Below are 22,578 nucleotides of genomic sequence, written 5' to 3'. Positions count from 1 at the left end.
TAACAAATTTGTAACTATTAGGTCTGGCATGGTGGGGCTTTGCACAGCTGTAACCACACTTTTTATTTATTTCTCATTTACTTCTTACTTGATTGCTGTTTGTATAAAATGTTAAGGTCATATTGGTAACATTGATCCAGTCACACAAATCAAAGTTTGGCCACGTTAACCACTTTTGATAAGACGCATAAAAACTCAAAATACATCCACCCTGGAACTGAAATTATATTTAGGCCTTCTGGTATTTCAGTGGTTTGAGAGAGAGACTGTAGTGTTCTGTATGTTTATCTCTATGCGCTGTGTACTCCTGTGGTTGACACTGAACCTAGAGAGAAACAGAGTGGGTCTGTTCAGCTGCCAAGTTGGTCTGCTTTATGCGCCAAACACAGAAAGGTGATGAAAAATAGATAGTGCCTAGAGAGTTGGACATTGAGTCTGACACAGTAACCAGACTGTGCCCCCATTAACCCTCTCCTCCTCCTCCTCCCCAGTCCCTGTAAGCCTTTCTGGGGCCCCGCCCGTCCCTGTCCAGCCTCTCTGGGAAAAGGACGTGTGGCCTCTCTGTAAGGGGAGGGGGGGGACGTGTGGCCTCTCTGTAAGGGGGGGGTGGGACGTGTGGCCTCTCTGTAAGGGGGGGGTGGGACGTGTGGCCTCTCTGTAACGGGGGGGACGTGTGGCCTCTCTGTAACGGGGGGGACGTGTGGCCTCTCTGTAACGGGGGGGACGTGTGGCCTCTCTGTGGGGGGGGGGGGGACGTGTGGCCTCTCTGTAAGGGGGGGGGGGACGTGTGGCCTCTCTGTAAGGGGGGGGGGGACGTGTGGCCTCTCTGTAAGGGGGGGGGGGGGGGCGTGTGGCCTCTCTGTAAGGGGGGAGGGGGAACGTGTGGCCTCTCTGTAAGGGGGGAGGGGGAACGTGTGGCCTCTCTGTAAGGGGGAAGGAGGGGTGAGAGGACGTGAGGGGGTAGACCCCTGAGTGGCTGGCAGGCTGCAGGACGGAGGTGTGGTGAGGTCACACCCCTCTGTCCCCGGCTGTAAACCAGCCCAGCATCTGTTAGTCCTTTCCACCTAACCACCCCTTACTATATTCAACCTGCACTTATCCCAAAGTAACACTCCTCTGGGTGTCTGAGTGTGTGAGTGGCCTTGCCACGGTGTGTGTGGTGTGTGTGTGTGTGTGTGTGTGTGTGTACATACAATCTGACATCCCTTCCAGCCCCACCCACACCTCTCTCACCACTCCCCAAGGCCTCTCTACACAGTATATCATGTTATCTCATCAGTCTATCAAACATACAGTATTGTAGGTTTGTATAGGACTTTCCTTTATTTAGAAAAGCACCATTTTATTTTAAATACCAGTTTGGCAGATACACATTCAGGGCAACAGAACAGCGTCAAAACAAACAAGCTATACAAGCAGAGTACTGAATATCCCACATGCTGAAGGACACTGGATATACAGGGATATGGATCTCTGACACCAGATCTAAATGGTTATTTTAAAAAGTCCTTCCACTTTGGTGTCATTTAAAAACGGTGGCTGAGGTTTGGGCTGAGCTCCAGTAGAAGACAGCACAGCAGCCTCTACACCGATGCAGAGGAGCTGCTGTACTACACTTGGTACTATTTCTCAACCCAGTGAGTCTGACTTCACTGAGCTGAGACAGTTTATATATTCTATATCTGTGCTGCTGAATACATTAATTGGTTTTCATACAAATATTTCTCAATGGTGACTGTGGTCCTCAGTCAGTGAGATCTAATAAATTGTTGGCGTGGGCCACATTTATCCCCAGTACATAAATCCATCTGAGCTTTAAGGTCTGCTTCTCCTTTGGACACTGGTAATAAAGACCAGCCTTAGTATCCCCCTTCATGACCCGTGTCTGTCAGTTTGTTCATCAGTCTCTGAGATGGGGGAGGGGTGGGGGGTTAGAGGAGGGGACTGCATGTCACTGTGTCAGTCTCTGAGATGGGAAAGAGGGGGAGGAGTTGGGGGGTTAGAGGGGGGCTGCATGTCGCTGTCCCTCCTCTCCTTCAGCTGCCTCCTCATGCTCCTCCTGCGGTGTATCCGGGGACGAGGACTGACACCCCCCTCAACCGTCTGGTTCCGGTCACTTAGCGTGTCCGACGACTCGTCGATGTAGGCCAAGTTCTCCCCGAAGAAATCTAGCATCTTGCAGCCTGGCGGGGTGGGCAAAGGTGGCATGGGGAGCGGCATGGGGAGCGGCATAGTGGAGTTGGGCGACTTTGGGAGTTGCTGGAGAGGCACAGGGAACCGAACGTCCTCCCTGAAATATACCAGCCTGGATCCTCCATGGCGTCCCCTCTGTTCAGTACAGAGAGACCCACTTGGGTCAAAACTAGCAAAAGGCATCCTCCGCCCTGGCATACACAGGTCAGAGGTGTGAGAGTCAGAGGAGGAGACAACTGATCTGGAGTCAGACTCTGGAGACTCGGACTCGAACACAGAGCCCGACTCCCATGGCATCATCATTATCGCAACAGGATCAGGGTCATAGTCTAACTCCATCACGGAGCGCGTCGCAGGCATCGACAGCGACCTCGCAACCGGCCGGCCGTCTGACCTCGCATTCACCCTGCAATCTGCCCTCAAACCTACCCCTAGCCCTAACCTCACCCCCTCAGTCCTAACCTCACCCCCCCCTAACCTCACGACCTCCAGACGGGTCATGGAGCGTGTGACCCACCTATTGGGCAGATGTCCGTTCTCCCCTATGGCACCCTGCCTGCCGCGGTGCCCCAGCGCCCCCCTGCGGAACCGTCGCCGGGTGCTGCGTTTCCAGCGGCGCCGCTGCAGCAGGAAGGGGTCATTGAGTTCCAGAGGGTTGGGTATCCGGAAGTCCATGGACATGTTCTGGATGTTCTGGGTCCAGTCAGTAGCATGGGCCCTCAACTCCTCCATCTGAGAGAGAGAAAGGGGAGGGAGAGGGAAAGAGTCAGAGAAAGAAAGAGAGAGGTGTCCCAGAGACCCAGAGAAAGACAGAGAGACAGAGGATAAGTAAATATCGGCAGTACAAACCCAAATTCCCTTTCGGTAAATCTTTGTCCAGATCTTGTCATATCGAGTGTTTCCCTTTCACCAGCCCTTCCAATCATTTGGTTTGTGTCCCACTCACCTCAGCACGTGTTTTCTTGGACAGCACCCGCAGCCAGTTCCCAATCATGGTGAGTATGGAAGCAAAGTAAGCCAGGCCAAACACTATCCAGAGCCACACAAGGGGCTTAAACAGATCTCCGTCCCGCCGGTTAGCACCTACGCACAAGGACATTGACGCATTGGAATCGCATGGACTCGAAGGCGCACATACATGCACATACACACAAACAAAAGGGTTTAGACAGGTCCATATCCCTATGAAATATCAAGTGTATCTTTCATAGTGTGTATCCTGATAGAAATGTGTAGAGTGTGTACTCTCCAGAGTCTGTACTGTCCAAAGTGTGTACAGTGTCTTTCAGGCACCAAGTGTTCACTTCATACCTGCTACGTAGTCTCCGAAGCCGACCGTGGTCAGGGTGATGACCACAAAGTAGAGCGCCTCCAGAAAGGACCAGTCCTCCACTTCCTTAAACACCAGCGTTGGCACGGCGAGGAAGATCAGACAGCCAATCAGGATGGACAGAACGGCAGACATGACCCGCACATAAGTGGGACTGACCCGCCGCTTCTGAGAGGGGCAGAGAGAGAGGGGGACACAAAATAAGAAGGGAAAGACTGATGAATTAAAAGAAGGAGAGATGAGGGAAAAAGGATGGAGAGGGTAAGATCTTCCTCAAGATGATCAAATAATGTGCCTTTTCTTTGATAAACAGAAACAATAATTGTTAGGGTTTTTTTGTACTGCAAAGTTACATTGGGAATTATCTAATGACTGACTGAATGTTTAAGCCGGCTTTTGTTCTACTTGTGTGTAACATGTTTCAAATGCTAGAGACTCCAAGACGGCCTCTTCTGTTTACAGCACAGTGACATCACTTAAGCAGCCCCTGAGACAGGCGAGAACAATGAGATGACATCCTGTAAATGAAGCAGCCCCGAGACAAGACAGTCTCACCAGGAAGAGTGTCTCCATCTTCCACACGGCCTTCCTCAGCCCCGTCCCCATGTGGTCCCCAACACCAGCTAGCAGGAAACCAAACATAGGGATCCCTACCAGGGCATAACACACGCAGAACAGCTGGCCCCATTTGGTCCTGGGAGACAGGTTACCAAACCCTGAGGACAGAGTGAGACCATATACATTCACCTATATGTTAATCTATATCATTTAAAAATGATTCAACTCACCAGCATGTCTATTGAGGTTCATTGTATTTTCTGAGATTGGATAATTCATTTTCTGTCAAATTCAAAATACACATCTGGCTGACTAAGTTATTACCAAACGGTTTGCAGGAGGGAACAAATGAACAAAGGCTCACCGATGGTGGTGATGATGGTACCACAGAAGAAGAAGGCGCTGGCCAGGTCCCACCTGCTAGTGAAGTTGGTGGAGCTGTATTTTACATCCAGGCCCGCCTCCACCGCCTTCACCACACTCTGACAGTACAGAGACAGAGCAGACAGGCTAGGGCTACATCTGGGGTCTGTGTTCTTTTTAGGATTTTAGTAAATCAATTAAAAATATATAGAAAATTACCAGGAATTCAGCTAAAAATGTGTTTCATTTAGGAAATCCGTTTCCAAGTATATCCCACGAATAAAAAGAAAAGACGTGATCGTGTCTCAATGTAATTTTCATTTCAAAGCCCTTTTGGTGCATAGTTATGATTGTAATTATGTTCCGGCCCCCCGACCATCCACACTGACAAAAATCATCCCATGGCTGAATGTAGTTGCCTACCCTGGGCTACACCTTCCCAGTAGGGGTTCTACACTGGACTTTGTTTAGACGAGGTTCTTCTCAGATGTGTTTTAACTCGTCTGTCTGTTCAAGTGTATGCTTTCACTCTCTGAAGTTATTCCTGCCAAGGTGTATATTATGTGTGTTTATGTCTGCTTGCTCTGGTGTGGGTGTGTCTATCTCTCTGCTCAAATGTGTGTGTGCTCTGGTGTGTGTGTACCTTGATGAGGTCGCTGAGGTTCTGTGCGGTGACACAGGAGTGGTTTTGGAGGAAGTCACGTGTGGTACGGCGCAGCTTCTCGTGCTCCTTGCTCTCCTTGGGGCTTTCCAGGGTCCGGAACACCAGCGCCCCCATCACCAGGTACAGCATGACCCCTGCCAGCAGGGCCAGCAGGGTGGGGCACCGCATCGCCCCGAGCTCACCCCCCCACCACAGGAGTCAGGTTTCGCCAGGGTCTGCTCTACGGCCTCTTCCACGATACACACAGTGGCACAGCTGCATGCACACGCGCACACACACACACACACACACACACACACACACACACACACACACACACACACACACACACACACACACACACACACACACACACACACACACACACACACACACACACACACACACACACACACAAACACCATTTTTTGTTTGGTTTTACTATCCTTGTGGGAAACAGAAGTCCTCTGTTTTCCACAAGGATAGTAAAACAAGGGGAAAAAATGGTTGGCCCCCACAAGGGAAAAAGGCTATTTTAGGTTTAGGGGTTAGGTTTACAACTAGGATTAAGATTAGGGTTACATTTATAGTTAGGGGTTTAGGTTAGGTTAAGGGTTAGGGTTAGGGTTAGGGAAAATAGGATTTTGAGTGTGTGTGTTCAATGATAATGATCTCTTTCTGGAAATATAAGATCAGGAACAAGTTTGATAATGGGGATTATTTGAGGAGCTATATCAAGGAAAAAACAACACAGAGCAGGGTGGTTCTCAGGTCATTTCCAGAACATGAAAGTGTGAGACAAGATATGAAGTTTATCTCCTATAGGGGTAAATCCATTTGAATTCAATAACTTTTTGACATCATCCCTTATGATTTAAACAAAACTTTCCATACATGTTTGCCCATGGAAGAAGTGGTCAGAAAGTTACTTTTTGGACCTGAATGCCAGAACATTCAGGAGATAAATGGTGCTCAAAGTTAACCTGTTTTGCATAACCCGCCACACAGTGAGACATACGTCTTCATCACTGGAAAAGATAAACAGTTGAGCTTGATATAATTTAAACACAAACAGGGTTGTCAAACTACTTGATCATTTCTTTAAAAAAGTTTAAATAAAAATTACATTTAACCTTCAACATCAATTACCTAAAAATGCCTAAACTCTGATTTTTTTCATATTAGAATATGTTTTATCTTAGACCCTACTTTACATCATCTGAGGTTTTTGTGTTGTACCGACCATTGGTTGAAACACAGCATGCTCTTGGATACAGGGTGGGTGTCATTTCTATCATAGAAATATAATTAATAGAATGGACCTATCGATTCAGACCACTGTAAATTAGCTGGAACACCATTGAAATGTTTCCTTCTAATTAATACCAAAGATGGCGGCCGGTCCACCTGTGTTGAATGTCAAATTAAATGGTCATGTCCATTCCATTGTCTAGATTTCTATAATTTCAATACATTTCCTATGGAGGCCTGACAGTATAATTTAAAACAAAAGATATTCCCATTCAAGTCAACATTCTCTACCATCTTTGTGGTAGCATTTGAAAGTTGACATTTCAATTTAATTGCCATTTGAGTACAATTAACAGCCAAAACATGACAACAACCCTGTATTCAAGAGCATGTTTTGTCTCAACCGATGGCGGGCACAACACAAAAACGTCAGATGATGTAAAATAGGGTCAATGGGTGTTTTCACACGTGGTACCTTTCAGCCATTCTTTGTGAACTCAGTGCGGTTCGCTTCATTTTTTTGTTTAGCGTGAACACTCCAAAGGAACTGACTCCACAAAAGAGCCTCCGAAGCGAACCGAACTGAGACCATCTCCAGACGTGATCTGAGTCCGGATCCCTTTTTTAGGGCAATGTGAACACACAGCTCCCCAGGTTCACTTGTCATTATTCCCGCACCCCACACACTAGACTACTGCAACACCGTTCCCCCTGCCATAACCCTCACACTAGACTACTGCAACAACGTTTCCCCTGCCATAACCCCACACACTAGACTACTGCAACACCGTTCACCCTGCCATAACCCCACACACTAGACTACTGCAACACCGTTTCCCCTGCCATAATCCCACACACTAGACTACTGCAACACCGTTTCCCCTGCCATAACCCCACACACTAGACTACTGCAACACCGTTCCCCCTGCCATAACCCTCACACTAGACTACTGCAACAACGTTTCCCCTGCCATAACCCCACACACTAGACTACTGCAACACCGTTCACCCTGCCATAACCCCACACACTAGACTACTGCAACACCGTTCCCCCTGCCATAACCCCTCACACTAGACTACTGCAACACCGTTTCCCCTGCCATAACCCCTCACACTAGACTACTGACATAACCCCACACACTAGACTACTGCAACACCATTTCCCCTGCCATAACCCCACACACTAGACTACTGCAACACCGTTCCCCCTGCCATAGCCCTCACACTAGACTACTGCAACAACGTTTCCCCTGCCATAACCCTCACACTAGACTACTGCAACACCGTTCCCCCTGCCATAACCCCACACACTTGACTACAGACATAACCCCTCACACTAGACTACTGCAACACCGTTCCCCCTGCCATAACCCCACACACTAGACTACTGCAACACCGTTTCCCCTGCCATAACCCCTCACACTAGACTACTGCAACACCGTTTCCCCTGCCATAACCCCACACACTAGACTACTGCAACACCGTTTCCCCTGCCATAACCCCACACACTAGACTACTGCAACACCGTTCCCCCTGCCATAACCCCACACACTAGACTACTGCAACACCGTTTCCCCTGCCATAACCCCTCACACTAGACTACTGACATAACCCCACACACTAGACTACTGCAACACCGTTTCCCCTGCCATAACCCTCACACTAGACTACTGACATAACCCCACACACTAGACTACTGCAACACCGTTTCCCCTGCCATAACCCCTCACACTAGACTACTGCAACACCGTTTCCCTGCCATAATCCCACACACTAGACTACTGCAACACCGTTTCCCCTGCCATAACCCCTCACACTAGACTACTGCAACACCGTTTCCCTGCCATAATCCCACACACTAGACTACTGCAACACCGTTTCCCCTGCCATAATCCCACACACTAGACTACTGCAACACCGTTTCCCCTGCCATAACCCCACACACTAGACTACTGCAACACCGTTTCCCCTGCCATAACCCCACACACTAGACTACTGCAACACCGTTTCCCCTGCCATAATCCCACACACTAGACTACTGCAACACCGTTCCCCCTGCCATGACCCCTCACACTAGACTACTGACATAACCCCACACACTAGACTACTGCATCACTGTTTCCCCTGCCATAATCCCACACACTAGACTACTGACATAACCCCTCACACTAGACTACTGACATAACCCCTCACACTAGACTACTGACATAACCCCACACACTAGACTACTGCAACACCGTTTCCCCTGCCATAATCCCACACACTAGACTACTGCAACACCGTTTCCCCTGCCATAACCCCACACACTAGACTACTGCAACACCGTTTCCCCTGCCATAACCCCACACACTAGACTACTGCAACACCGTTTCCCCTGCCATAACCCCACACACTAGACTACTGCAACACCGTTTCCCCTGCCATAACCCCTCACACTAGACTACTGCAACACCGTTTCCCCTGCCATAACCCCTCACACTAGACTACTGCAGCACTGTTTCCCCTGCCATAACCCCTCACACTAGACTACTGCTACACCGTTTCCCCTGACATAACCCCCCACACTAGACTACTGCAGCACCGTTTCCTCTGACATAACCCCTCACACTAGACTACTGCATCACTGTTTCCCCTGCCATAACCCCTCACACTAGACTACTGCAGCACCGTTTCCTCTGACATAACCCCTCACACTAGACTACTGCAGCACCGTTTCCTCTGACATAACCCCTCACACTAGACTACTGCCATAACCCTCACACTAGACTACTGCAACACCGTTTCCCCTGCCATAACCCCACACTAGACTACTGACATAACCCCTCACACTAGACTACTGCAGCACCATTTCCCCTGCCATAACCCCACACTAGACTACTGACATAACCCCACACACTAGACAACAAACACCGTTTCCCCTGCCATAACCCTCACACTAGACTACTGCAACACCGGTTCCCCTGCCATAATCCCACACACTAGACTACTGCAACACCGTTTCCCCTGCCATAATCCCACACACTAGACTACTGCAACACCGTTTCCCCTGCCATAACCCCACACACTAGACTACTGCAACACCGTTTCCCCTGCCATAACCCCACACACTAGACTACTGCAACACCGTTTCCCCTGCCATAACCCCACACACTAGACTACTGCAACACCGTTTCCCCTGCCATAACCCCTCACACTAGACTACTGCAACAACGTTTCCCCTGCCATAACCCCTCACACTAGACTACTGCAACACCGTTTCCCCTGCCATAACCCCACACACTAGACTACTGCATCACTGTTTCCCCTGCCATAACCCCTCACACTAGACTACTGCAACACCGTTTCCCCTGCCATAACCCCACACACTAGACTACTGCATCACTGTTTCCCCTGCCATAACCCCTCACACTAGACTACTGCAGCACCGTTTCCTCTGACATAAACCCTCACACTAGACTACTGCAACACCGGTTCCCCTGCCATAATCCCACACACTAGACTACTGCATCACTGTTTCCCCTGCCATAATCCCACACACTAGACTACTGACATAACCCCTCACACTAGACTACTGACATAACCCCTCACACTAGACTACTGACATAACCCCACACACTAGACTACTGCAACACCGTTCCCCCTGCCATAACCCCTCACACTAGACTACTGCATCACTGTTTCCCCTGCCATAACCCTCACACTAGACTACTGACATAACCCCTCACACTAGACTACTGACATAACCCCACACACTAGACTACTGCAACACCGTTCCCCCTGCCATAACCCCTCACACTAGACTACTGCATCACCGTTTCCCCTGCCATAATCCCACACACTAGACTACTGCAACACCGTTTCCCCTACCATAATCCCACACACTAGACTACTGCAACACCGTTCCCCCTGCCATAACCCCTCACACTAGACTACTGTAGCACCGTTTCCCCTGCCATAACCCCTCACACTAGACTACTGCATCACCGTTTCCCCTGCCATAACCCCTCACACTAGACTACTGCAACACCGTTTCCCCTGCCATAACCCCTCACACTAGACTACTGCAACAACGTTTCCCCTGCCATAACCCCTCACACTAGACTACTGCAACACCGTTTCCCCTGCCATAACCCCTCACACTAGACTACTGCAACACCGTTTCCCCTGCCATAACCCCTCACACTAGACTACTGCAACACCGTTTCCCCTGCCATAACCCCTCACACTAGACTACTGACATAACCCCACACACTAGACTACTGCAACACCGTTCCCCCTGCCATAACCCCACACTAGATTACTGACATAACCCCACACACTAGACTAATGCAACACCGTTCCCCCTGCCCAGGGGCGGAAATCCCGGGGGGGACGGGGGGGACACAACCTCCCCATCCTGGGAAAAATATGATTTGTCCCCTCCAATATATCACTGAAACATAACTATATAATTTAAATAATATTAATAATACGCAATGAAAGCAATTGTGCTGATTATAGACACTTAATAGCGCGTTTTTAAATTTCAAAAGATTGCGACCCCCCCACCCTTTGCCTCACAATGGTTTGATCCACTGCCAGTTCCTTAGTTGGCAAGGTAACAGAGAGGTCATATCTACTGTCTGAAAGGCACTCAATGCACGTAACTGACGTGAGGTTAATCCAGTCAATCGCGCACACACACTAGCTGAATATGCAGAGCTAGCGCGCAAATATTAACTATTAAGCTAGCTAGTACCTATTCCATTTATGTGGCGTCGTCAAAGATGGAATCTTTGCTATCGTCAATTTATTCCAAGATCAGCATGCAGATGATGTAAGTTAGTGCTTCAAAGTCCCTGTGATAAGGTTAGCGATAAACTGAAATCCAAACTGAACTACACTCTCTTCTACCATTGTCTTAAATATATTTAATGGTCTTGTTGCAAAAGCTAAATTGTCGCAAGGGAACTTTTATTTATTTATTTTATTTCACCTTTATTTAACCCGGGTAGCAAAGATTATAGCAAACACCACTGAAACTGAATTGGTGCTCGCTAGCTTTGCAAATTCAGCTATTGTTGGAAGCCAGCCAATATGAAACAAACTATTAAAATTACAAAAGGTTGCAGCATATGTTGTGTAAATGGTGAACTCATACAGCTGTCAACTCTTGTCATTTTAATCCGTTTCACATTTGCTAGCTACCTTTTAGATCGAAGCCCAAATAGAATGATTGAAGATGAGAGAAGCCCATCTCCTACTGTAAATAACTTACACACTGTGCGTGTGTGTAGCCAGCCAGGTAGAAAAATGGCAGAAAAATAAAAGACGGACATCAGAGTATTTTTCAATACACCAAAACGCATAGTAAGAACCCTAGTAGCCTAATATCTCAAAGACTAGTTGATAAAATGTTCATAAGAAAGAAATGAAATTCTAATGGAAATGTTTCACAATGATGTCATTAGGCAGAGCAGGCAACAGATGGCACACAGACAGCAGAGTTGGGGACAGATATGCAGGGACAGACTGGCAGAGACAGGGAGTCTCAGGTAAGTTTGTTGAGTCTTTGTTTGGCAACATTATGAAAGGTTCTCAATTTTTTTGACTTGTAAAATAGGAACATAATTGGAAAATGCCATGGATACCCCCACTCTCAACTTAAACTGGTGACTGGAACTAAGATTTGTTAAAGGCAATGGTATTGCTGTTGTGATTAGTTGTGTAGTTTTGGGTACCGGTAGTTAGGAGTACGGCAAACACCTTATTTCTTTGGTTCCTCAATATACATTTACCATATTACAATGTAGGCTATGTGTTACAGCACTACTTTTGGTGTTCCCCTCAGGAATTGCTCTTGAGAAAATTTCATGTAATTGTCCCCTCCAAAGTTGATATCAGATTTTCGCCCCTGCCCCTGCCATAACCCCTCACACTAGACTACCGCAACACCGTTCCCCCTGCCATATCCCCTCACACTAGACTACTGACATAAACCCACACACTAGACTACTGCAACACCGTTTCCCCTGCCATAACCCCTCACACTAGACTACTGCAACACCGTTTCCCCTGCCATAACCCCTCACACTAGACTACTGCAACACCGTTTCCCCTGCCATAACCCCTCACACTAGACTACTGCAACACCGTTCCCCCTGCCATAACCCTCACACTAGACTACTGCAACACCGTTCCCCCTGGCATAACCCCTCACACTAGACTACTGCAACACCGTTCCCCCTGCCATAACCCCTCACACTAGACTACTGCAACACCGTTCCCCCTGCCATAGCCCCTCACACTAGACTACTGACATAAACCCACACACTAGACTACTGCAACACCGTTTCCCCTGCCATAACCCCTCACACTAGACTACTGCAACACCGTTTCCCCTGCCATAACCCCTCACACTAGACTACTGCAACACCGTTTCCCCTGCCATAACCCCTCACACTAGACTACTGCAACACCGTTTCCCCTGCCATAGCCCCACACACTAGACTACTGCAACACCGTTTCCCCTGCCATAACCCCTCACACTAGACTACTGCAACACCGTTTCCCCTGCCATAACCCCTCACACTTGACTACTGCAACACCGTTTCCCCTGCCATAACCCCACACATTGTTGCTACAAATGAGAGAAGATGATAATGTGCAGGTGTAACAGTTTTGCTTCCGTCCCTCTCCTTGCCTCAACCTGGGCTCGAACCAGGTACCCTCTGCACACGTCGACAACTGACACCCTCGAAGCATCGTTACAGTTCCACAAAAGCCACGGCCCTTGCAGAGCAAGAAGAACAACTACTTCAAGGTCTCAGAGTGAGTGACGTCACCGATTAAAACGCTATTAGCGCGCACCCCGCTAACCATTTCACACCGGTTACACAGGTTCGCGGAAAAAAATACACATGCTGTTTTTGGATATTGATTTGTGTTTGTCAAGGAGGCACAGAAATTCCAAAATATGTTTGGAGTTCAGTTTAGATGATTTGTTTTCAATGTGATCTATTGGCTAAGAGAGCTTCAAAAGCTATTTATTAGATTGTGGAGTTTAAATAGAGTGAGAAGACAACATCGGGTGTACAATCTTCAATGAGAGCATTATTTATCTGCAGTTATTCTTCTGCTATTTATTCTGTGGCAAATAATATTTATGTGTTAATAGTATCTTCTGATGACGGTTATTATGCCTCATCTTTTATCTAAATGGAATATATTAACTTCCAAAATATATGTAGGTATCATCCAACTCTCCGATAACACGTTCTGATGGAATGGCTTTCCTGCACTTTGTAAAAACCCAGAATGCATTGAGTGAATGTTGGAAATTAATTTACATTTTTTATTATAAAATAGGTATGGTGGGGTATGCAAAAAGGCCAAATTTTAAATAAAATATTATGTCACATGCAACAGGTGTAGACATTACTGTGAAACACTTACGAGACAGTTCCCAACAACGCAGAGTTCAAAAGGAAAAACTTAAAAAGGAAATAGTAACAATAAAATAACAATAAGGACATATACACATGGAGTACCATCTCTTGAATGATTTGGCATTCAGGTCCAAAAGTCACTTTTGGCAAATATGTATATATGATTTCATTCAAATCAAAAGGGGTGCTGTCAAAAAGTGATTGAATTCAACTGGATTTACCCAAATAGGAAAGTGTGACATTACTACCGTTAAGACATCCCGCTCTAAACAATTCACTTGTCCACGTTTTATCCATCCTGAAGATCTGGGGATGAGAGTTGTCTCTCCTCCTCTCTCTCTCCTCCTCTACCAGGCCCAGGGCTGAAAGGGGGAATAGTGGGAGGGTTCAGACCAGCGTCTACGTTAGTGCCCCCCTGTCATAACAACACACACTGACACTCACCAGACTGCCCAGGATATCAACTGGCCAAAGTTTTTAAACGATTAGCCTCTGCCAACCTGCTAAACATACATCTCGCGTTAACCAAAGTATGTTTAGGATGCTTATCTTTATCTAGTTTAAACAGTTTGTTTTCTTTAAAATGATATTCACCTCCAGAACCAGAAGATGGCCATGGTGTTCCAAAGAACTGTGTCAACGTTCTGATATTTCCCAGAGTTCTCTGTTAGCATTCTGATCTAATGGAACGCATTGGTTTGTATGGACGTCTATGCATTGGCTGAAAACGTATTATTTGTTATCGTTGTCTAAACCTATCCTGGCATATTTTTATATTTTTGTAAGATATGTGTGTTTGATGTGTTGTGAAATATCCCAGCTCAAACAGCGTGACATAAATTGTGATAAATCATCATGTTTCCAAAGTATTGCAGTTAAAAACAAAAAGGAGTGCAGAACTGCCAAGGAGGGAAGAGGCTTTGGCGCCAGTCTCCACCTAGCTCATAAAATGGATGTAAAACAGCAGGTTATTTGTCTAATGAGTCATATTTTAGGGTACATTTGTCATACAATAAAATGTAATGCTATCAGTCATTTATATTGAGAGCTTAAAGATAAATCATAAAGAATGTTTCCAACATTTCCCCCAGCATTTGATATGGCCAATGTTCTTTGGAAGGACAGTTAGATTTTGTTACCCAAATCACTGACTGAAAGCTGTTTTTGAGGAGAAAAACAATTGAGTCATGCAAGTAAGTAAATCATCAATGAAATGTCATAAAAACAGATAACATCACCAGATACATTTTGGGGCAGCAGGTCCTAGTGGTTAGAGCGTTGGGCCAGTAACTGAAAGGTTGCTAGATCAAATCCCCGAGCTGACAAGGTAAAAATCTGTCGTTCTGCCCCTGAACAAGGCAGTTAACCCACTGTTCCTAGGCCGTCATTGTAAATAGGAATTTGTTCTTAACTGACTTGCCTAGTTAAATAAAGGTTAAATAAAATAATTTATAAAATGATGTGCTAAAATAGTGGCTATAAAAAAAAAAACTGATGACCCCACCAGAACACAGAAACACGTTATACATACGATGATGCCGGTTAGTTCTCCCTTGCAATTCACACACCACAAACAAGTACATAAATGCCTTCTCAGACAACAAATACTGTATATTACTAATAGGTGAGAAAATAAACCGATCTGAACAAAGCAACTGACTTTAAATCCTACCTGAGTTCAGGAGAAACGATGAAGTCTGAAGAACCAGTATGTGCTTCTTGGTGTCCAGGCTCTTCTCACCATCAAACACTCTGTGAGTAGAAGTGTGTGTCCACTAAGTAAGTGTGTGTGTGTGTTCCTGGCAGTGGGAAGGTGTTTCCCCATGCTCAGGACTCTACATCACTGTGATGGAGAAGAGGGATTCTAGGAAGTGTGTGTGTGTGTGTGTGTGTCTCTCCCTCATAGGGCCAGGAGTTGAGGCACTGCTTTTTCCAGTAGTTCCAGCACTGTCCACTGGTGATGCTTCAGGGTTAAGTGGGCATTGTATCAAGAAGCAGTGCGGCTTGGTTGGGTTGTGTTTCGGAGGACGCACGGCTCTCGACCTTCGCCTCTCCCGAGTCCGTACGGGAGTTGCAGCGATGAGACAAGACTGGGACTACCAATTGGATACCACAAAATTGGGGAGAAAAATGGGGTAAAAAAAATTCAAATAAAATAAAAACATAAAATAAATAGAAATTGTTAGGTTTTATATTTTTGTTCAGTATTAATAATGATCTGCTTTATATTTTTGTTCAGTATAAATAATGATCTGCTTAATGTGGACATACAGTGCCTTGCGAAAGTATTCGGCCCCCTTGAACTTTTCGACCTTTTGCCACATTTCAGGCTTCAAACATAAAGATATAAAACTGTAATTTTTTGTGAAGAATCAACAACAAGTGGGACACAATCATGAAGTGGAACGAAATTTATTGGATATTTCAAACTTTTTTAACAAATAAAAAACTGAAAAATTGGGCGTGCAAAATTATTCAGCCCCCTTAAGTTAATACTTTGTAGCGCCACCTTTTGCTGCGATTACAGCTGTAAGTCGCTTGGGGTATGTCTCTATCAGTTTTGCACATCGAGAGACTGAAATTTTTGCCCATTCCTCCTTGCAAAACAGCTCGAGCTCAGTGAGGTTGGATGGAGAGCGTTTGTGAACAGCAGTTTTCAGTTCTTTCCACAGATTCTCGATTGGATTCAGGTCTGGACTTTGACTTGGCCATTCTAACACCTGGATATGTTTATTTGTGAACCATTCCATTGTAGATTTTGCTTTATGTTTTGGATCATTGTCTTGTTGGAAGACACATCTCCGTCCCAGTCTCAGGTCTTTCGCAGACTCCATCAGGTTTTCTTCCAGAATGGTCCTGTATTTGGCTCCATCCATCTTCCCATCAATTTTAACCATCTTCCCTGCCCCTGCTGAAGAAAAGCAGGCCCAAACCATGATGCTGCCACCACCATGTTTGACAGTGGGGATGGTGTGTTCAGGGTGATGAGCTGTGTTGCTTTTACGCCAAACATAACGTTTTGCATTGTTGCCAAAAAGTTCGATTTTGGTTTCATCTGACCAGAGCACCTTCTTCCACATGTTTGGTGTGTCTCCCAGGTGGCTAGTGGCAAACTTTAAACAACACTTTTTATGGATATCTTTAAGAAATGGCTTTCTTCTTGCCACTCTTCCATAAAGGCCAGATTTGTGCAGTATACGACTGATTGTTGTCCTATGGACAGAGTCTCCCACCTCAGCTGTAGATCTCTGCAGTTCATCCAGAGTGATCATGGGCCTCTTGGCTGCATCTCTGATCAGTCTTCTCCTTGTATGAGCTGAAAGTTTAGAGGGACGGCCGGGTCTTCGTAGATTTGCAGTGGTCTGATACTCCTTCCATTTCAATATTATCGCTTGCACAATGCTCCTTGGGATGTTTAAAGCTTGGGAAATCTTTTTGTATCCAAATCTGGCTTTAAACTTCTCCACAACAGTATCTCGGACCTGCCTGGTGTGTTCCTTGTTCTTCATTATGCTCTCTGCGCTTTAAACGGACCTCTGAGACTATCACAGAGCAGGTGCATTTATACGGAGACTTGATTACACACAGGTGGATTCTATTTATCATCATTAGTCATTTAGGTCAACATTGGATCATTCAGAGATCCTCACTGAACTTCTGGAGAGAGTTTGCTGCACTGAAAGTAAAGGGGCTGAATAATTTTGCATGCCCAATTGTTGAGTTTTTTATTTGTTAAAAAAGTTTGAAATATCCAATAAATTTCGTTCCACTTCATGATTGTGTCCCACTTGTTGTTGATTCTTCACAAAAAATTACAGTTTTATATCTTTATGTTTGAAGCCTGAAATGTGGCAAAAGGTCAAAAAGTTCAAGGGGGCCGAATACTTTCGCAAGGCACTGTATTTTGGGCAACCTAAACCCTCTCACTTCGCCTTTTCCTAAACCAGGGGTGGTGTAACTCTGCATATCTTAATCCCACAAACCCTGTATTTAGCAGGGAATAATATTTGTGGATCAGTGATTGTACACCTCAGTTTTCTCAAGATGAGCAAATTGAGGTGTAGAATTACTGATCTACAAATTGTATTCCCTGCTAAATAATAGGCTTTGTGCGATTAAGATTTGCTGTGCTACACCTTCCCTGGCTTTGGCAATCTCTCCGCCAAACACATATGCACAACCAGACATTGATTGATTAATTGATTGATTGGACACAGCATGTGTCAATTACAGAACATTTCCTAGGGTATCCTACCTGCTGAAGCCAGCTGAATCTATGTGTCGGAAGAAACACCTTGCACCTGGCGACAATGTCAGCGTGCACTGCGCCCGGCCCGCCATAAGAGTCGCTAGTGCGACTAACCCGCACGACGCTGGGCCAATTGTGCGTGCCCCATGGGTCTCCCGGGTGCGGCTGGCTGCGACAGAGCCTGGACTCAAACCCAGAATCTCTAGTGGCACAGCTAGCACTCGGGAGGCCCACAAATGCAACAATTTCAAGGATTTACAGTTCATATGAGGAAATCGGTCAATTTATATAAATTCATTAGGCCCTAATCTATAGATTTCACGACTGAGAAAACAGATACGCATCTGGTCACAGATACATTTTAAAAAATAGGCCTCAGGATCTTGTCACATTATTTCTGTGCATTCCAATTTCCATTGATAAAATGCAATTGTGTTTGTTGTGCATAGCTTATGCCTGCCCAAACCCTAACCCCACCGCCACCATGAGGTACTCTGTTCACAACGTTGACATCAGCAAATCGCTTGCCCACACAATGCCAAATACACGGTCTGCGGTTGAGGCCCGGTTGAATGTACAGCCAAACTCTCTAAAATGACGATGGAAGCGGCTTAAGGCAGAGAAATGAACATCCAATTATCTGGCAACCGCTCTGGTGGAAATTCCTGAGACATTTGTGCCATTGTGTTGTGTGACAAAACTGCACATGTTAGAGAGGCCTTTTATTGTCCGAAGCACAAAGTGCACCTGTGTAATGGTCATGCTGTTTAATCAGCTTCTTGATATGCTATCCCTGACAGGGGGATGGATTATCTTGGAAAGGAGAAATGCTCACTAACAGAGATGTAAACAAATTTGTGATTAATATTTTTTTTGTGTGAGTATGGAACATTTCTGGGATCTTATTTCAGCTGATGAAACATGGGACCAACGCTTTAGATGTTGTGTTTATATTTTTGTTCAGTGTATTAAGCAGGTGAGGAGTTTTTGTATGGGGGGCAATGAGTGTCAAATTTAGTAAAGATAAAAAAGTATTGCTATTTTGATACGTGCGGCTTATTTGATCTAATAGAAGTTTTGTAATGCTTAGGTAGCTACGGGTGTACCGATATAAGTGTGATGCGCGTGACTTCCTGAAAAAAAATAACTAAATCGGAGTTGTCCCTGTTGATATTCGAGCCGGTCTATGCATATTCATGAGCCAGCATAGCATCTCACTCTCCATTGAATACAGGTGGTTGATGTCAACACCCCTCATAAAATATTCAAATGTATTCAAATAACAAGATGTATCCACCAATCGAAAGAGAAAAATAGGTGGGAGGTTGACAGCCCGCCGTTCCACTCTGTGGACAACGAAACCCATTGTTAGGGTGGAGACAAGCATCTCATCATTATATACAGTATCTGGAAGACAACATTTTCGACATGCTGATCCTCAACACAAATCAAATTGTATTAGTCACATGCGCTGAATACAACAGGTGTAGACCTTACAGTGAAATGCTTACTTACAAGCCCCTAACCAACAATGCAGTTTAAAAAATACGAATAAGAAATAAAGGTAACAAGTAATTAAAGAGCAGCAGTAAAATAACAGTAGCAAGACTATATACAGGGTGTACCTGTACAGAGTCAATGTGCGGGGGCACCGGTTAGTCAAGGTAATTGAGGTAATATATACATGTAGGTAGAGTTATTAAAGTGATAATGCATAGATAGAGTAGCAGCGGTGTAAAATATGGGGTGGGGGCAATGCAAATAGTCTGGGTAGCCATTTGATTAGATGTTCAGGAGTCTTATGGCTTGGGGGTAGAAGCTGTTTAGGAGCCTCTTGGACCTAGACTTGGCGCTCCGCTGCAGCTTGCTGTGCGCTAGCAGAGAGAACAGTCAATGACTAGGGTAGCTGGAGTCTTTGACAATTTTATGGTCTTCCTCTGACACCACCTGGTACAGAGGTCCTGGATGGCAGAAAGCTTGGCCCCAGTAATGTACTCGGCCGTACACACTGTAGTGCCTTGCGGTTGGAGGCTGAGCAGTTGCCATACCAGGCAGTGATGCAACAGTCAGGATGCTTTTGATCGTGAGGCTGTAGAACCTTTTGAGGATCTGAGGACTCATGCCAAATCTTTTTAGTCTCCTGAGGGGGAATAGGTTTTGTCGTGCCTGCTTCACGACTGTCTTGGTGTGCTTGGACCATGATAGTTTGTTGATGATGTGGATGCCAAGGAACTTGAAGCTCTCAACCTGCTCCACTACATCCCCGTCGATGAGAATGCGGGCGTGCTCGGTCCTCCTTTTCCTGTAGTCCAAAATCCTCTCCTTTGTCTTGATCACGTTGAGGGAGAGGTTGTTGTCCTGGCACCACACGGCCAGGTCTTTGACCTCCTCCCTATGGGCTCTCTCGTCGTTGATCAGGCCTACACCACTGTTGTGTCATCGGCAAACTTAATGATGGTGTTGGAGTCGTGTCTGGGCGTGCAGTCATGAGGGAACAGGGGGTACAGGAGGGGTCTGAACACACATCCATGAGGGGCCCCAGTATTGAGGATCAGCGTGACAGATGTGTTGTTACCTACCCTTACCACCTGGGTGGCGGCCCGTCAGGAAGTCCAGGATCCATTCTGTCGGGCTGTATCACCACATGGTACGGCAACCGCAGGGCTCTCCAGAGGGTGGTGCGGTCAGCCCAACACATCACCGGGGGCACACTGCCTGCCCTTCAGGACATCTAAAGCACCCAGTGTCACAGGAAGGCCAAAAATATTAAAGACCTCAGCAGACCAAGCCACAGCCTGTTCACCCCGCTAGAAGGTGGAGACAGTACAGGTGCATCAAAGCTGGGACCGAGACTGATAAACAGCTTCCATCTCCAGGCCATCTGAATGTTAAACAATCACCACTAGCCTAGTCATTCAGTACCCTGCTCTGAACCTTAGAGACTGCTGCCCTCGGTACTGGTCACTTTGTTTACATACTGTATTCTAGTTAAGGCTCATCCTATATAACTACTGCTGTACACACCTTTTCTATTCATATACTGTCTATACACACACACAATATATATATATATATACATATATATACATACACACACTGCTCAAAAAAAATAAAGGGAACACTTAAACAACACAATGTAACTCCAAGTCAATCACACTTCTGTGAAATCAAACTGTCCACTTAGGAAGCAACACTGATTGACAATAAATTTCACATGCTGTTGTGCAAATGGAATAGACAACAGGTGGAAATTATAGGCAATTAGCAAGACACCCCCAATAAAGGAGTGGTTCTGCAGGTGGGGACCACAGACCACTTCTCAGTTCCTGCTTCCTGGCTGATGTTTTGGTCACTTTTGAATGCTGGCGGTGCTTTCACTCTAGTGGTAGCATGAGACGGAGTCTACAACCTACACAAGTGGCTCAGGTAGTGCAGCTCATCCAGGATGGCACATCAATGCGAGCTGTGGCAAGAAGGTTTGCTGTGTCTGTCAGCGTAGTGTCCAGAGCATGGAGGCGCTACCAGGAGACAGGCCAGTACATCAGGAGATGTGGAGGAGGCCGTAGGAGGGCAACAACCCAGCAGCAGGACCGCTACCTCCGCCTTTGTGCAAGGAGGAGCAGGAGAAGCACTGCCAGAGCCCTGCAAAATGACCTCCAGCAGGCCACAAATGTGCATGTGTCTGCTCAAACGGTCAGAAACAGACTCCATGAGGGTGGTATGAGGGCCCGACGTCCACAGGTGGGGGTTGTGCTTACAGCCCAACACCGTGCAGGACGTTTGGCATTTGCCAGAGAACACCAAGATTGGCAAATTCGCCACTGGCGCCCTGTGCTCTTCACAGATGAAAGCAGGTTCACACTGAGCATGTGACAGACGTGACAGAGTCTGGAGACACCGTGGAGAACGTTCTGCTGCCTGTAACATCCTCCAGCATGACCGGTTTGGCGGTGGGTCAGTCATGGTGTGGGGTGGCTTTTCTTTGGGGGGCCGCACAGCCCTCCATGTGCTCGCCAGAGGTAGCCTCACTGCCATTAGGTACCGAGACGAGATCCTCAGACCCCTTGTGAGACCATATGCTGGTGCGGTTGGCCCTGGGTTCCTCCTAATGCAAGACAATGCTAGACCTCTTGTGGCTGGAGTGTGTCAGCAGTTCCTGCAAGTGGAAGGCATTGATGCTATGGACTGGCCCGCCCGTTCCCCAGACCTGAATCCAATTGAGCACATCTGGGACATCATGTCTCGCTCCATCCACCAACGCCACGTTTCACCACAGACTGTCCAGGAGTTGGCGGATGCTTTAGTCCAGGTCTTGGAGGAGATCCCTCAGGAGACCATCCGCCACCTCATCAGGAGCATGCCCAGGCGTTGTAGGGAGGTCAAACAGGCACGTGGAGGCCACACACACTACTGAGCCTCATTTTGACTTGTTTTAAGGACATTACATCAAAGTTGGATCAGCCTGTAGTGTGGCTTTCCACTTTAATTTTGAGTGTGACTCCAAATCCAGACCTCCATGGGTTGATAAATTGGATTTCCATTGATTATTTTGGTGTGATTTTGT

At 46.4% G+C, this 22,578-nt stretch overlaps 1 protein-coding gene across 1 annotated transcript; it reads right to left on the bottom strand.

Moving 5' to 3' along the window:
* Positions 1-1,201: 1,201 nt before the first annotated feature.
* Positions 1,202-15,850, bottom strand: kcnk4a (potassium channel, subfamily K, member 4a). Its single transcript, XM_014198967.3, has 8 exons — positions 15,438-15,850; positions 14,014-14,127; positions 5,088-5,363; positions 4,446-4,563; positions 4,079-4,239; positions 3,505-3,691; positions 3,140-3,276; positions 1,202-2,925 (listed from the first exon to the last, which is right to left on the bottom strand). Exons 3-8 carry the CDS (start codon positions 5,274-5,276, stop codon positions 1,960-1,962), a joined length of 1,758 nt encoding a protein of 585 aa, XP_014054442.1. The 5' UTR covers positions 5,277-5,363; positions 14,014-14,127; positions 15,438-15,850; the 3' UTR covers positions 1,202-1,959.
* Positions 15,851-22,578: the final 6,728 nt, after the last annotated feature.

This window comes from Salmo salar, chromosome 05 (assembly GCF_965601325.2).
Source record: "Salmo salar chromosome 05, fSalSal1, whole genome shotgun sequence".
NCBI lineage: Eukaryota > Metazoa > Chordata > Actinopteri > Salmoniformes > Salmonidae > Salmo > Salmo salar.
Note: the sequence above shows the minus strand (reverse complement) of the source record. Positions and strands in the feature narration are given on the sequence as shown.

Coding starts and splice junctions, on each gene's coding strand:
- kcnk4a (XM_014198967.3), bottom strand. CDS start 5,276: ATGCGGTGCCCCACCCTGCTGGCCCTGCTGGCAGGGGTCATGCTGTAC. Junction 4,564..5,087: donor ACCTCAGCGACCTCATCAAG/GTACACACACAC, acceptor CTGTACTGTCAG/AGTGTGGTGAAGGCGGTGGA. Junction 4,240..4,445: donor TACCATCATCACCACCATCG/GTGAGCCTTTGT, acceptor CTCTGTCCTCAG/GGTTTGGTAACCTGTCTCCC.